A 16,902-nucleotide genomic window follows, 5' to 3' on the forward strand; every position below is an offset into this window, starting at 1 on the left:
AATTTTCTTTAAAAAATTATTATTATTAATACTATATATGCATCGCCTATTTAAATTAATTTATATCAACTAGTTAAAACAAGGTCGTGAGTTCAAATTCTCATCCACATAAAAGGGAGACATTAGATTTCCATAAGCCAAAAAGCTAAGAAATGGAAAGAAGATAGGGATTAAAAGGAAAATTGCACGGGTAGAAATCAGAAAGTGCATTCTCAAACCCGTCCCGCCCTAATATCGTGTATATATATAAGTAGCATATCAAGATTTAAGTCCTATCACTTGTCAATCACCTTGGTAAAGAAACGAACAAGAAAAGAAATAAAACAAGAGGACCCCTAGCCCAACCACCAACAAGAGAGAGGGAGGTATAATGTAATCTACCAGATTTCACTTCAGTTAGATGGGTAAAAAGGCAAAAAGACAGGAGGACCCCCAGCCCAAACACCAAAACAAGAAAGAGAGAGAGGTAGAGAGAGGTACTTTGGATGGCAACAGCACCAGAGGGGGCAGGGTTGCTCTTTTTACCTGTTGCTTCACCTGAAAGATATGCAAATGCAACATCAGTAAAGGGGAGGGGAAAATGGGATATTGCATTGGGTAAACCTAACAATCACCACAAAAAAAAAAAAAAAAAATCATTATTAATTCCAATATTCAATCATTTCCCCCAACAATCTTTTTATCTCTATGCTGATGGGAAATCACAGTAAAATAATAATATTTAGATACTGATCATTTGTTAACACCCGTTCATTGTCAATTATGTTGGGAATACGACCAAGTCCCACATTGACTAAATACAGGTAAGATTATAGGTATATATATAAAGGCAATTATCTTTATTACTATGAGATTTTTTGAATGAAACTAAAAAGTAAAGTCGTAATGATTATGTTTTTGAAGTACAAGAGTACCGTTATCCTTAACACAATATTAAATTTTTGACAAAAAAGAAAGGAAAAAAAAGTATATATATATATATACAGTGGTAATCAGCGGAGCATGAAGAGATCAACAACCATATATTCATCATAAAACAGAATACAATTAATAATGGTTTCAATATCCATCCATCCCATCGTCATCAGTCATCCCTTGCATTATAATTAATTATATAAATATAATAAGCCTAAGGAAGTGAAAATGATTAGCCATTCCAACTAAAGCATACGCCTCTGGCCTTTGATTAGTTTGTTGGGATTAGATTGTCATGTTAGGTCAATTGGAAGCATCAAAGAGAGTTTTTTTTTTTTTTTTGGGTGTTTGGTTTTTGATGCGAAGCAAGGCCACAACAATTATGTCATCCAGCCGACACTCCGGCTTTCAATTAATTCACATTAAATAACACAGATGAACATTATTGCCTATTCACCAATAGAATTCCAGATTTTGTATTTATCTTCTGAGATTCTTTTACAAAAGTTTAAATTCTGAATTCTTACCATTTTTACCCAAAAAAAATATACTGCAAATTGGTCATTTTCACCATTAAATGCTTGACAACTAAGAGAGAAAAATGCAAAATATAGATACTTTTTTTTAAATAATAATAAATTGTCAAATATTTAACGATGAAGAGGAATTTCTTCCTCATTGTTGAGAAACCAAGTGTTTTCCTTTTTTTCCACCCATACGAAAAGTTACTAATACCTTAACTATTGAACTAAACTTAAGTTAGCTATAAGATGTCTAACATGAGCTTAGCTCAATGTTAATCAACACATGTCTCTAACCAAGAGGTTATGAGTTCAAATCTGTTCATCCCACTTCTCGTACTAAACAAAAGATAGCTATAAGATATTTTTTTTATTTTGATAATACTATACCAAATTAATCTTATACACCCCTAAAAATTTATAGATAGATGTCAGTTATTGAAGTTGGGATTTCAAATTCTCATACCCGCACATGAATTGTAGTGAAGAAAACTTATAAATAGGTTAAGATATGTTTAAACTTTTTTGGATATATTTTCAATAATTATCTAAAAACCCTACTCTTTACTTATAACCAACCATGCGTTAGATCAGTTTAAAGAAACAAGAAGAAAATTTATATTTCAAAATAATTTCCATGAAGAAAATGCAGATAGAGACCCTAAGTAAATTCCTAAAAGCATAACTGGCTACTTTCATGAAAGAAAGAGGGAAATAATGATGAACCTTTTTTTTTCTTTAATTTTTTGGACGTTGGATGTGGGTGGGTGGGTAGGCTCTTGCGTCAAGGCATAGGGTTCCTTGGTGGGGCTTTGGATGCTTTTCCTCACTGCTGAAGATTTTGATATTGCAAATGGAACTTTCAAGCCACAGCCTACATCAATAGAAAAGAAGACAATGAGAGATTATTTATAAGAGAAAAATAAAATAAAAAAAATTTAGGTGCCGATCAAAATTAAATACAAAAGAGAGAGAGATAGCTTTTCTACTTTCAAAAAAAAGGAAAAAAAACGGTCAAATCTCGAGTGGTGAACAACATGAAAATAGGTTACTAACATCCGAATATTGTTGAAATTAAAGTCAAGACTTCACTTTATTATGTTGTGATGGTTGTGGGTTTGGTGAACTAAAGGAAGATGGGCTCACTAATTTTTGTCCTTATATTGCTTTTATTATATAACTAGTATTGTATCTCAACTATCTATCTCCTACCCTTTTTTTCTTTTTTTTTTTTACAAAAAGTACATATATCCATCCTAAATTTGGGAAATCATGATTTTTTTTTGGCTTACTTTGTAAAGGGTGTCTTTTTTTTTAATCTTGTTACACTAGTTAAGTTAACAAATAAATGGAGATTTAACATATAAAATTATTGGTGGGTAAGACATCTATTTCCAACAAAAATATCGTGAGTTCGAATCTCCACCTCACATGTTGTACTAAAGAAAAAAAATGTAAGATTATTAAAACTGACCTAACTCCTCTTCTAAAGCTTCAACTATAATCTCAAAGATCTTATTTTGACAATTTTTGTTCAAATTGTTAGAAATAAGACCCCAAAGCTAGATTGCAAATCTAGTACTAATATATAATCCCACAAGCTCAAATAAATTATATTACAAAATCAAATACAAATTGCAACATATTGGTTTCAAATTAAATTTAGGGACTTTCTCTATATAATAATAAAAATTATTATTAGTTACACAAATTTAATAATTTGTATACTATTTATTTAAGTCAACTCAAGCTTATTTATATTTTAAGGCATTAGGCATGCTACAAAGCACCAACTAAAAATTTCAATAAAAAAAATAGTCTTCAATCAGACATAAATCTGACAATTCCACACATTAAAATTTTAGAGAATGAATTAAGAAATTAGAAAGATATATGTGTGTGTGTCTAAAAGTTGAGTGGTTAGTTTTTAACTAAAGAAGGTTAAAAAGGGAGAAAATTTTAAAGCTTTTTTTCCCTTAAATTATTTTAAATATGGAGAGCAGAGGATTTAGGATTAAATTTCTCATCAATTTGTATACTTTTAATGTCAATGAAAAACTTCTCATTTTCATTTTATAAAAAGTCATCTCTATTCTTTTTCATCATTCCTAAAAGAATAAGGTGGCTAATGAGTAGGCATCAGATTGGTTAGATGTTTCATGGTAGGCATCACCAAATAAAGAAAATTAAGAATGTGAAAGAAGTTTGTTCAATAATTTGTAATTTATATCATACTTTTGGAGAATATCCCTAATAAGACAACTATACAGAGAGGAAGAAAAAAAATCAAAATCAAAATCAGTCCTAATTAACAATTATTCTACTAAGCTAATCATTTGTGCTTAGAATATAACCCTTTTGATTAAAAAGTACATGGTAATTGTTTGGATTTTTATTTATGAAAAAGAGAATCGAGAGATAACTATATAGAGAGGAAGAGTTAATCTGAACATAGTTCAACTAATCAAGACATTATTTACTACGCTAAAGGTCCTAGGTTTGAATCATCTCATCCTGTTGGTGTAATAAAAAAAACAAAAAAAACAAAAAAAAAACTATATATTAGAAGAGGCAACCTTTAGTTTATAGCTTTTAATTACATTAAGTTTTTCTCATTCTGAATATATTTGATTAGTCAACCCCGGCATAATTTAGTAGTTAAATTAAAACATCTCTACCTCTCTAATATTATTTGTTAAGGTTTAAAAGAGATGTGTCAACCTTTAGGGGTCAAGACAACCATATCTCCCCTAAGATGGAAGGTTTAATTCTTATCTCACTCCACATTCGTTTAATTTGGAAAAGGTAAAATAATAAATATTCGTTTAACTCGAAAAAAGTTAAAATAATAATAATAACAATAATAGAGACGAAAAATTTATATATCATGTATATCCTAAATCAATAGGTCATAAAATGCAATGAAGCTATGAACTCTTTTTTTCCCTTTCCAGTAATTGAGATATATTTTAAAAATTGTTAAATCTTGGACAACATCAAAACTACCCCAGAAATTTTTTGAATTATATATATAATTTTCAGAGATTTTATAAAATATCCATGATATATTAACAAAGTCGACTTAAAAATTTTCATCCATAGTTCAAATTTCTCCATCTTTACTCGTACTTTTAACAATTTTTTTTTCAAGAAAATCTGTAGTAAACTTTTTCTTGTACCTGTAAAAGTTTTTTTATGAAAAAAGTTCTCAAAATACACATTTGATTGTCCAATAAGAGAAAGCATTAATTATTGAATAAGATTCACACAATATAGTTGATGCTTTACTTGTTTATCACAGAATCTACTATTGAGCAATTAATAAAGCATGAGTCATATTGTACAACCTCATGCAATAATTTCTCCCTAAGATGACATAAATACTATATTGACATGTGAAAGGAAACTAAATTTTCTCAATCATCACATCAGAATAATAAAATTTCATTATATTATTTTGCTAGAAAACAACTGTCAACTATCTTTTTAAAGTAGTTAATTCGAACCTAACTCGATAGATAAAAACATCTATTTTCAATTCAAAAGTTAATGATTCAATCTCCATCCTACTATTTAACTAAAAAAACTATCTTTGTCCCCAGAGGATAACTTGGATGGCTTGAGGCCTTAAGGAATAACCTTACATATGTACTAGTTCAATTAGTTGGCATGAACATAAGGTTCGAAAATCTTTTCCCTTCAACTAAAATAATAATAATAATAATTAATGAACCTATCACATCAGGGTTTTGTTGGTACTGTCTAAAGTTTTAAGATTGTAACTAAAACTTTATTACAGTTAGGAATTAAAATGATATATAGATTAATTTAATTTAACCTTATTATTTTCATTAACATAGAATGAATGTTTGGAGGGAGGGGAAAAAAGTTCCGAGACCCCGTTCCCCTTTCCCCACTCCCTGACTTTATTTTATATCACATGGGCCAAATCATGTTCACAGTGCATATATATTTCCATGCTGCATTTTTCCCAACCATATACTATATAAAATCACAGTTTTTAACCTACCTAAAGTAATTTTCACTTTTTTTTTTTTAATTCAATGATATGTTGGGTGGAGATTCGAAACTTGAATTCTTGACGCCTTAACCAGTTGAACTTGAAGTTGACAATACTAAAGTAAATTTTGAATATGGACAAGAAAGGAAAATTTATGAGTGATGAAATAAACTATGACTTTTAAATCATTGATCTTTTTTATTGTAGTAAATATAGACTTAGTTTAACGATAATTAACACCAATCTCTAACCAAAACGTCATGAGTTCGAATTCCCAACTTCACTTGTTGTAAAAAACTTTTTTTAGGGTCCATAAAACAAGGTATTGATAAAACAACATATACATGCACTACTAACTAAGAGATCATGAGTTTGAATTCCTGTTCCACTGCTCTTTAGATCCGTAAGACAGGATATTGATAAAACAGAACATCCATGTGGGACTTAGTTGGACTGGCAGACAACAATATCTAGTTTGTGGGCTTTGTTAAATTCAATGAAACGACTTGGTGGTGGACATATCTCCTGTTAATAGGCATGGACTTACCCAAAAAAGTTGGTGATGGGCTTCATCTTTCAAACCCCACCATCCCAAACCCACAACAAAAGGGACACTACCAAGACCAAGAGGAACAAATATCTACGGCTTTGCTTCGTTTCAAAGAAAAGCTAAAAATGGCTGGCAAGGCATGGCTCAAACTTATTCTAGTGTCCTACCACTTCCAGAGAGCTCCTCAAACGCAGGAAACAAAAAAGTTTTATGTCAAAACCAAAAGTTGTAGTCCAGGCTCCAAAGTGGGATATTTGTTTTTGGGCAGTGGAAACTAAAGAAAAAGATGCACGAAAAGCAATAAGGCTCGGATAATCATGATGGGGAGCATGCAAAAGTGGGCATTCAACAGCAAGATAAAGATTCAATTACCTAGAAGAAAGGCCGCGCCTTTACATCCTGAAACTTGATCGTGCTGAGCCATCTTGCACCTGCAAAAGAAAGTAAAGCTGTTGGTTGGTCCCGCGTTCGCGTTCTTGGCTTTTGTAATTCTAGAACTCGGTTACTAAAGTAAACTGCCAATGAGCACCTTCTTACCGCTACACTCAAACTTTGACAGGTCTTTAGCTTTTTGAAAAACAGAGAAAATATTTCTTTTCCAGCCTCTCTCTTTTTACTTGTAAAAAATTCTTTAGCCAACTTAAGCTTAGCTCAACTAGTTAAGGTAGCTATATCCGACTAAAAGGGTGTGAGTTAAATATCCACCCACGTATTGTAATAGAAAAAAATATTAAAATTATTAGAACTAAGCACCTAAGAGTATTATTCGTCAATAAATAGAAATAATGACTATTTTTTATCAATCATGCAACAATAAGCCAATGGAAATGGCGGTCCTGCCAAAAACATGGTATATACTGGCGAGAATTTCACAAGTGATTAAATGCTGCATTGCCACGAGAAAATGCACTAAAATATTGAAGATCAGTGGGATAAGGTCGTTGGTTATGATACAAATTTTAGCATGAGATAAAAAGGGGATATTTCTTATTCAAGCGAGTCTATAACAAAAGGACTCTTAATCATAACTCACCAATATGCACTCTAATTTGCTAGGTAGTCACAAATCATGGATCATTAAGAAACGATCTGGGTTCAGATTAAGGTTTGTTTCAGATTTTGTATTGGGGGGTTAACGAGTAATACTATCATTTTAGTACAAATTTGAGATGATATTCTCTTCCTTAGACTTACTAGCGTTGTGTAAAAACTAGGGAGGTTCAATTTTCCCATGGGGCCCTGTTCCAGCAAAGATGTACCAAAATGGGGCGGAGACTCCTTGTTTAAATTTTCCGTGGGGTAGGGATGGGGAAAAATTTTCCCCACTACCTAAATGGGGACTCGGACGGGGAATACGTTCCCCGCCGTGTCAATTTTTTAATATATATATACACTAAAATAATTATATTATCCTCTTTATATTTACATGTACTAAAAAAGATCATGTAATCATGTATTCTTCTCTACTCACACCCACCTAATATATATATTTGAGATAATTAGATCTTAGAAATTAGCAATTAAATAAAAATTTCTTTAAGAAAAAAATATTTGTTGAAAGATAATTTAAAAAATAAAAAAATAATAAATGTCCCCACGAGGAACCCGATCCCCACGAATTCCCCGGTAATCCCGTCCCTGATCCTCGTGAAATTTCGCGGAGATGGAGAATTAAATGGGGCCTCAATCCCCGCCCCATGAACATCCTAGTAAAAACTAAGGTCGCCGACTCACAAGGATAGGATACGGTGCCTATTCTTTCTCAAGTTTAAACTTAAAAGGCCTAGATTCACAAGCTAGCTAGTGGTGTCCTTCAGGCAACAGTTATCATAGTCTATTTTCTTTGACAAAAAGTGCACATAATTTTGAGTAGGCTGAAATGAACTTAGAGGTCAATTTCTATCAAAAGGTTGCAAGGGCTGAGTACGGCCTGCATAGAATTAGATGCAGTTTGAAGTACCAGAGAACACTTCTACACATATAAGACAGATGACTACATGACAAATTTTCAAGTTGTGCACCAAAAAGTAATCTTACTTTCCTTCATAAACCGAAGACTTTGTACTAAGGATTCTAGTAAATCCTATTCATGCAATGTGCAGCTCGAAGGGAGTGGTTTTGGTTATTTAGGCTCATCATTTTGTCAAATTTTTAGTCATCTTGTTCTTCATTGTCTTATTCTCTTGTTCTTTTTATCATTTTGGAGTTTTTTTTTTTTTTCTGGACGTTGTCTTTTTTCACCTCTTTTGGGAGTTTGTATCTTTGAACTCTCAAAATATCATTTGGTTCTCTTTCTCCATCCATCTGTTCCAGGACAAGGTTTAGTTGACCACTTTTTCCTAAATTGTAATATCACTTAAATTATGGTTCAGGCTTTTCAATTTGGTATATTTCACAATTTTCTTCTGATGTTTATTCGTACTTTCGCTTCCAAGAGAATGTAGGCTTTTTGGAAATGTGCAATTTATATTCTGTTTAATATTTAGATTGAAACCACCAAGCTCATACTTTTAGGCAAATATCATGATTGGGTGCTTTTTCACATCTTCGTTCAATGCACACCATATGGGGATCATTCTTGTAGTTTTTATTTTTCTTTTTAGCTAGAGGATTTCTCGTCCCCATCACTCACAAATATTCTTTCATTTCAATATTTTTCTTATAAAATGATACGGATAGTATATTTTACAAGTTTGAGAACGCTACATTCATGATAATTTCCTACTATATTTGACCTTGCAATAGTTAGATTTGATCTAAAATGTTTTTATGTCTGCGGCTATTATTTTATTTGTGGCATATAAATGAAAAGTTTGGTTGTCAACGCATAGCTCAATGGTAATTGGTATCTACTTCATTCCTTGAGATTTTACTCCTAAGTTGTTGGATAAAAGAAAAAGGAAAAAAGAAAAAAAAAATATTCCCACAAATTTTTGGTTCTCCAGTTTCCCTTTACTTCTTCCCTCTATTTCTGTAGCGTTTTTTCTCTTCTCCTGCATCACTCAAATATAACAGAAGATTGTGAGAACTCTTAATTCCCAGTGATTTCTTGAAACTTAGTGGAACCATAACCATAACTATAACTATGCAGGAGAATAATCTTGGATTACTTGGAGCTTATTTGATAATGTTATCGACTCTTGTCGAACATACAATTGATAACTATTTATCGTTATTTCTTTTTTTATCGAAAAAAAATAATAAATGTATTTTGTACTAATTTATTATTTCTGGTTGAAGTATAAGTTTTATATGAAAATAAAATTTTCAAATTAAATATTCAAAATGGTATGTTATACTTATTTTTTGAGATTTTTGTATGAATGTTATAAATAAAAAAAATTATCTATGTTTTGAAAAAAATTAGAACAAGAAACAATAAACTTGATTTTGTTATTCAACACAATTTTGAAAATGTTTCTTAAAAACGAGAAACAAGAAACAAGAATAATTCCTTAACACTTATGTTCCCAAAAATTAGAAATGAAAAACAATAAACGAAAACATTATCAAACCGAGCTTAAAGTACTTAGGTGTGTATTGCCTATTAGCTTTTAGGAACCCATCACATAATTAATGAAGAAAAACATTCTACCCTTGTAGTCAATTCAGTAACGTTTCCTACACCATGCCTACGAATCAATAATTTTCAGAAATCAGAACATAAAATGAGTGACCAGATGGTATTAAGGATCCTACATTGATAAGATTAGAGACTGGATGCTCGTTTGAGCTTTTGGGCTCTAGTACGATTTTAATATTTATAGATTTCATCTCAAAATCAATTCGCAATGAAAAGGGTGACCCATGTTAATTATAAACCTTTGTAAGATCCATTTTCTTTTCAATGTAGGATCCTTAACCGATAGATTCAATCATTGGTGAGCAGAAATGTACCTTCAGTTAATAATTATAGGATTGCACCATTTCCTTTTCTGCCTTCTTGCTTTCCTTAAAATTCTTTCAGTTTCTTCCTTGGCATCTTCTATGGAGTAGTAACCTACATCTTCACCTAGTATTTTGGCACGTTAATATAAATAACTTCAAACAAAATACAAATCTTCAGTTCATAATCCAGCATGGAGACATGTTAACACTGATTCATCTGAAAGTCAAATGAAGCACGTTGAAAATAAAATTCCATTACAGAGGGTTTCCTAACTTTCTCTTTATATCACTATTATAGGACCCCTTTGTTTCATATTCTTTTGGAATGATCACTGTTTTTGCTTGCGGAAATAAGTCCTTTTGAGACGCCACACCACTGTCCTCTTATGAAGCATGAATGCTCCTCCAAAGTTAAAAGTATCAGTGTCCAATATCTAGGGCAGATAGACTCGCCTTGAACACATGTCCATAACATCTAAAAAAACCTTAGACACATTCCAACTTGAGCATACCTCGGTCAAGGCATCTATTTCTAACCAAAAATTCGTGAGTTCGAATCTCCCCATATTATTGTACTAAAAAAATATACATACATATCTTATCTTAACCAGCCCAATAAATTGCCAATCAGATCAATTTGGGATTGTCTGAAATCCCATATTGTCTACTCTATCCAAAATCAGAATCGCCATTCTGATTGCTCCCGAGCACTTAAAATGAATACCAAATTTCTATATTATATGTATCTAAACAGTGTCCATGTCTTAACTTTCTTTAATACATGTCATTATTTCTTTGTTCCGTCCTATCCATGTCTCATTAGTTAGTTACATGCTAGACAATTTACACGTGAAGAAGATATGATTAGCAATATTCATATTATCTAAATGCTTCTTCTATATTTCCAGGAATCACCTGTTTTCTTCTCTTCAATTAAGCAGGAGAAACTTCTTCCGATCTCCTCATCGGAATCAACAATAACTCTATATTCTGTTCCCAGCACCAGGCACTGCTAATATTCAAGGTGAAATCTTTAGTGACTTCGTAGAATAATTAGTAAAAATTTCTGACTCAATAATCAGGGAAAACGTCTACATTGGCTATCAAAAATACAATTACACAATTTCCGCGATAAATGGCAATGAGATAGATGGCAGAAAAAGATAAAAAATAATGAAATTCTAATCAATACCTGTTCAGAAAATGGAATTGCTTTCTTTGCATCTTCCTTTCTCACCACACTATTAGTGCAGAAAGCCTTTGAAACTTTTACTGATTTCCAACCTCCCACTTCCTCGTTTTGTACTGCAGGTGCTCGAATGCAAACATTTGGAGACGCAGATTGGCTGATGTTAAGAGGAAAAAGTAAGCTCTCTTAAGATGCTAAAGAACAGAGGACCACTGCATATAATACCAAATTTCATTTAACAATCGCCTGAACATTATGCTTGCTCAGGAGAATGATTTTGTCATGCTACATTAAGTTAACATCAGTAGAAAGAATTGGAAATTTCTTTTGCTCCTCGAATATGCTCCACAATGCCAAGTTACAGAATTTAATAGAATATTACACAGTAATTCCTTTGAGAACTTCCAGACTGCTATATATCAGAGCCATAAAATATACAGGAACTGAAAGAAATTATGGAGTTTTATAGGTCATAAATTTCATAGACTGCATGAAATTCTACATTTTTAACGTCAAGAAAAGATTAAATCCGAGACATCTGTTCAATCTAAATCCATTCACCATTATAAGTAATTCATTTATTCATTTAAGACAGAATGACAATTTTCCAAATATTAAATGCATGAAAATACTAGATATCAAGCCAGTTATTATGAAAACTAAGATTCATACATTTTACATCGCTGCCGCTTTTTCTGTGGAACAACCAAACAACCGCTACTCTGGCATTTGCAAGAAAAACTTCCTTGAGGATATGTTCAGAATGAAACAGATGCTTGATATATTTGACCGATATTTAATAAGAAACAGAACCTCAGGTGATCGAATAGAGTTTGGTGGAAATTTCTGTGATGGGTTCTTCAAGGCACAATTCATTGCCTACAAATCATTGAAAAATTACCAGCAAGTTACGTGACAAGAAAGGTGGCATTTACTTGAGATTTTAAAACAGTCTAAAGTACCAAATAAACACCCCATCCCATCACAACCAGAGTTAGGAGGAAAATTATTTTTATTGTGTATTAATAGCAATACCTAATACCACATGCACTTGCCTTCATTTCTTGTGTGAATGTGCTGACGACGTCATCTTTTAATTTCAGTAGAGATGCTTGTACTTGCTTTCCCAACGCAGAAAGAACATCGGAAATCTCATGTAGCTTTTCTTGGTATGCATCCTTCTTTAGTTGATCAGATATCACTTTGAAGCCTCCATCAAGGGTAGCTCTAATGTCATCTTGCTCTTTGTTCTGACGTTGAACTTTGCACTCATTAGTTGAATGCCCAATTTAGATATTCTGACTAAAATTAAACAAACTTAATTGGTCAGTAAAATATTCCTTAGATCTAGTACTATTTTTACCACGGACTGCAGTGAGCTACTGTGAACAGTCATCTTTTGCCATATGCCCTCCACTGCAATTCGAAAAAAATAAATAAATAAATAAGCAGATTATTTGAATAAACTTTTCGCCTTGAAGCAATTACTCAGAGGTCAGAATTACTTATTGATTTAGGCACTTTCCCTTTTCACAGTCATAACATAGAAATCTTAATTCTACTTTATGAAGGAAATGAAAATTCAATTAAATATTAATCACCATATTCCTACTTGAGAAACAAGCATATCAGGTTTCAATTCAGAAAGTGGTTTTTGCAGTAATGCATATTCTCTCTTCAGATTTTACTTTTCAGCTTGAGGGATTGGAAAGCTCACCATCCAGAGAAACTTGCTTCACTCCTTTGTTTAGTTGCAGGACATCACTGTGAAGAGAATCCAAGATCATTCCAAACTTGCTTAATGAGTTTTCTATGTTTCCAATGCGGCGGTCAAGTTCTTCACCAACTTGACCTGAAAAGAAAAGCTAAAATTATCGTAATTGAAGTCGCAACAAATAAATAAAGACTGTAAGAAATGACAGCTTATCACCCTGGCTACATATACATTTATACCACGCTGTAATCAAATCAGACAAACTTATTGAAATAGTCTGTGTCGTGTAATATGAGTTCCAAGAGAGTGAGCTTACACTTAGAGTCCGGAAGAGGAGTTGATTTCCATTTTTGTACTAGACTGGTAGAAGATCTAGAGAGTGGCAATTGGCAATCTTCTCTGGAATAACTTAGAGGAGGAAAAAATGAATTCTTCTTAATTGAGTTTTCTCGGTCTTGAGAGCTAAATCTCTGTCAAACAGAATGATACGTCTAAAATAAATCATAAGATGTGATGAAAAAAGAAAGAACGCAACTTGAATCATAAAAAAATAATAATAATAATAATAAATAAACTTTATTTCAAGTCTATACGAGGGCATAGTCATATCATCACTGCACAAGAAACTAGAAGCATTCATCCTGGCACTTTCATTTATGTAATGATTCTATGAAATGTTTTGTATCTTGTTCAGAAAAAATGATGCCGTAAAAGAAAAAAGTATAAGCAATTTTTACAACCAGTTTGAGGAATTTCAGCTTCCAAGTTCTAGTATGGACTTGATGAGTTACTTAAGTAGCCTATTATGTATCTGTATGTGGAAAGCTAGTTAGTCTACACTGCAAAATGCATGTAAGCTTAGGTGTCAGTGTCACTGAGTACCTGGAAACCTGCCAGCTCAGCTCACTGAGTTTATCATGTTGTAAGGTATCTTCCTAACTATTCAAGTTCTCGTAAGCATAGAGAAAATCCCTCACATACAAAAGGTGCCCAGCCGTTAGAGAGGGCTAGGAGCTCTCCTTCCCAAGTTTAAATCCTAACACGAAAGGCAAAAGATACCTTTCCTAGCTAACGAGGTAGCAACCTGACGCTCCTTTCCAGTTGTGAATGATCTTCTTTCCTTCATTATAGGGTTGCTCTTACCTCTGTAATCACCACACAAAAGGCTTGGTCTAATTTCTATACTGAGTGAATTGCTTACTGCATTCACAGAGTGGACGTAAGTTTTCTAATGCCGAACCACTAAACATATTCGTGTCCCTCATTGTATTACCCATCTCCTCTTTCCTTTACTGGCAATCATCTCGCCTTTAGTGTACATTCTGTTCCAATCAATTTTAGTTGATAAAATTGTTGGTCCTTGTCCTAATAATGTAAACCATGATGAGAAGAAAATTATTTCGGATAAGGTGGAAGGGATCTACACTCCAAACTGACCAAGGTCATAGACTTAATACGGACAGGAAAGTAATTACATTGGGCAGACTAATATTAAAGAATACAAAGTTCTACTAGTGGCTAGAATAAGCACTTGAAACGGAGTCAATGGATAAATACCTTCATGCATATGATTATATTTTACACGGTTAAAATTTTAGTGATCTATATGGGGTAAACTGATTTCTCATAGATTATGATCACCATGAAAAATGAATATTCAGATGTTTTGAAGTTGTATCAGTTACCATTCTCAAGAGATTATAAATGAGAACGACGTCCAAGTGAGCCTCATCCAGTAAAGCATATATATAGATGATTCATTTACCAGTACTGCAACTAAAGAGTTTGCAGGAGTTACTAAAGTATTCTCTTAAGATAAACAAATAGAAGGAAAATAAATTTGAATAATATATTTTTTTTTTGTTTTTTATGAAATCCGTGTGTCCGAGCCAGCTTGCTTAGGATATTAAATCCTAAGTAGGTGGCCACCATGTTTGAGCTCATTCCCTCTAAGTCCTTTGCTATTTACATTGGCCTTCATTGACCACTTGAGTCATCCCAAGATTGTTTGAATAATATAAATTTTAACAATAAGAAATTTGGAACTTCAGTTAAACGATTAATAACCCAAAAGAGTGTGAAAATGAATCAAGTCCTGTATACTACTACTAATTGTAATTGAACAAAAGGATTAGCGTGATTATGAAATTTTCGTTAGTTATAATGATAAACTAAGAAAACAATTAAAGGAAGTATGGTTATTTCAGATGAGAAAGATACTCAACTGACTTTTTATTTGCATAGAAGTGCAAATATTCACTCAGTATGGTATATGTATATACCACATAAATTCTAAGCAGTCTTTCAAGATTATAAACATAACCATCTAATCATATTCATAAACACATCTATCGCGTTAGCCAATGCATGTCCATAAGAGAATTTTTAAATACATAATGAAATCCTCCTTCCACGGCAATTTGAATCACTGTTCATCGCTAGAAATACAAAGAGCCATACAACTTTAATGCCATTTCCTTTCTATTACTCGCTTTCTCTATAGGCAAGCGAAATCTTAAAACCTGAAAATCCATAGTAGAATCGAGATTGACCTGATCATTTGTCACGACTTCGTCAAAAGAGTTCTGCGAGAGCTGAGAATACATGCCGTGCTGAGATGACAGTCCCTGTGAAAAGGATTGTTGCGAAGGTTGTGATCGCAACTGTGGTGCTTGCTGCCCAGTAGGTGCATTTGACCTCCTTCAGATCATTCAAGACAATTCATATTTTCATTTGAGAATACGTTTATGAGAAATTTTATACTTTCCTTTCTTTCTTATTATTTGTGTTTCCTCTGAAACAGACGAAAACAATGACGTAAAACTAAAGACATTGGATCGAGTTTAATTTGCAGCGAACTCAACTTGCAATTTCACGACAAGGTTATGGTCTGAAAACTTCAAATTCTAACTCATCTATGTTTTTATCCAAAACTAAAAGTCACTGAGTCTTGTATCTACAAAATGAAGTCAATTCAATCAAACAAACAATTACACAAAGCTGTGTAAGTACAAATTTCGAAGTTTACAGTAAAATATGTTGAAAATGTCGATCTCTTAAAAACTTCAAACCAATCAATTCCATCTGAAACATCAAGAAACATACCTATGATCAAAACGAGATCCATATCTGTCAGAACTCGGGACACAATAAACAGCTAGAAGCGCGGGAAATGTATGGAGAAAAAATTGCAAGCTAGTGAAGATGGACAACATTGCAGTCTAAACTACTTATTTCCATTAATTATTGCTAACAAAACAAAATAGAACGCTTTAAATGAAGAAATAAACATACATACCTGGATTGAGGAGGAAGAACAGAGATAGAGCTGAGATCGCAGGCCTTGTTGATCTTCAGCCGCATTTGATCGAAACACTCTCCGCGCGGAGACTGATAAACCAAATACGCTTAAACTCTTCGGCCAAAACTGCAGGCGTGTAAGGTAGAAGAACGATCACGAATCTCGAACCAAGAATCTGTTTCCTCACAGTACGGAGATGGGAAATATTCCTCCTAAGCTTGGTAGTTGTTAAGCTCCAAAATTACGGATATGAAAAGAAAAAACAATGGCGGGAAACGCCGCACGCGATTCGGAATGTGGGCCGAATTACCGGCCCATCTCTAATTGTATAACCCGACGGTCCAACTCCAATCTGGACAAGGATTCCCTGTGGTCGGGTGTAGAACGTTGGACAAAATTTCTCAATATGCTACCGAATTTAATTATCAATTTTATCCTTAATGTATTAATGATTATCGATTAGATATTTATTAATAGAAAAGTACTAGTGTATTTTTTTTTAAATAAACGAGTTGAGTTTTATGTAACAGGGAGCGTACAAGTAGCGGTGTTCGCATGTTAAAATATATTAATATTACACTTATTCGATGACATATTAAATTTTTGTTAATAAAATTTAACAAGTGAAATGACTTACTTGATGACATTTAATACATCGTGGTAATTTTGAAAATTTTAAAATATTAAATATCGAATTGAAAAATACCTCAAGTGGTAAGGATATTTAACTTTCTTATTTCATAAATTAAATATGAGTGTGATTTTTATCTTTAGTACATCAATGGGGATTCGTGATTCTTCTT

At 32.7% G+C, this 16,902-nt stretch overlaps 1 protein-coding gene across 5 annotated transcripts; it reads right to left on the reverse strand.

Moving 5' to 3' along the window:
* Nucleotides 1–205: 205 nt before the first annotated feature.
* On the reverse strand, nucleotides 206–16,332 carry PRD3 (putative recombination initiation defects 3). Of its 5 annotated transcripts, none has more exons than XM_088123668.1 (14): nucleotides 16,097–16,332; nucleotides 15,351–15,498; nucleotides 13,115–13,268; nucleotides 12,802–12,936; nucleotides 12,448–12,500; nucleotides 12,140–12,334; nucleotides 11,898–11,963; nucleotides 11,757–11,806; nucleotides 11,088–11,241; nucleotides 10,811–10,904; nucleotides 9,905–10,013; nucleotides 6,380–6,438; nucleotides 2,163–2,310; nucleotides 206–537 (listed from the first exon to the last, which is right to left on the reverse strand). In XM_088123668.1, the coding sequence occupies exons 1-11, from the start codon at nucleotides 16,159–16,161 to the stop codon at nucleotides 9,907–9,909; spliced, it is 1,221 nt and encodes a 406-aa protein (XP_087979794.1). In that variant the 5' UTR covers nucleotides 16,162–16,332; the 3' UTR covers nucleotides 206–537; nucleotides 2,163–2,310; nucleotides 6,380–6,438; nucleotides 9,905–9,906. The 5 variants fall into 5 exon arrangements, with proteins under 5 accessions (XP_087979794.1, XP_022147454.1, XP_087979793.1 ...); XM_022291762.2 differs by having other exon boundaries at nucleotides 9,905–10,019; XM_088123667.1 differs by having other exon boundaries at nucleotides 10,811–10,907.
* Nucleotides 16,333–16,902: the final 570 nt, after the last annotated feature.

Source organism: Momordica charantia, assembly GCF_013281855.1.
Source record: "Momordica charantia cultivar OHB3-1 chromosome 5 unlocalized genomic scaffold, Mcharantia_2.0 BLBB01000005.1, whole genome shotgun sequence".
Lineage (NCBI taxonomy): Eukaryota > Viridiplantae > Streptophyta > Magnoliopsida > Cucurbitales > Cucurbitaceae > Momordica > Momordica charantia.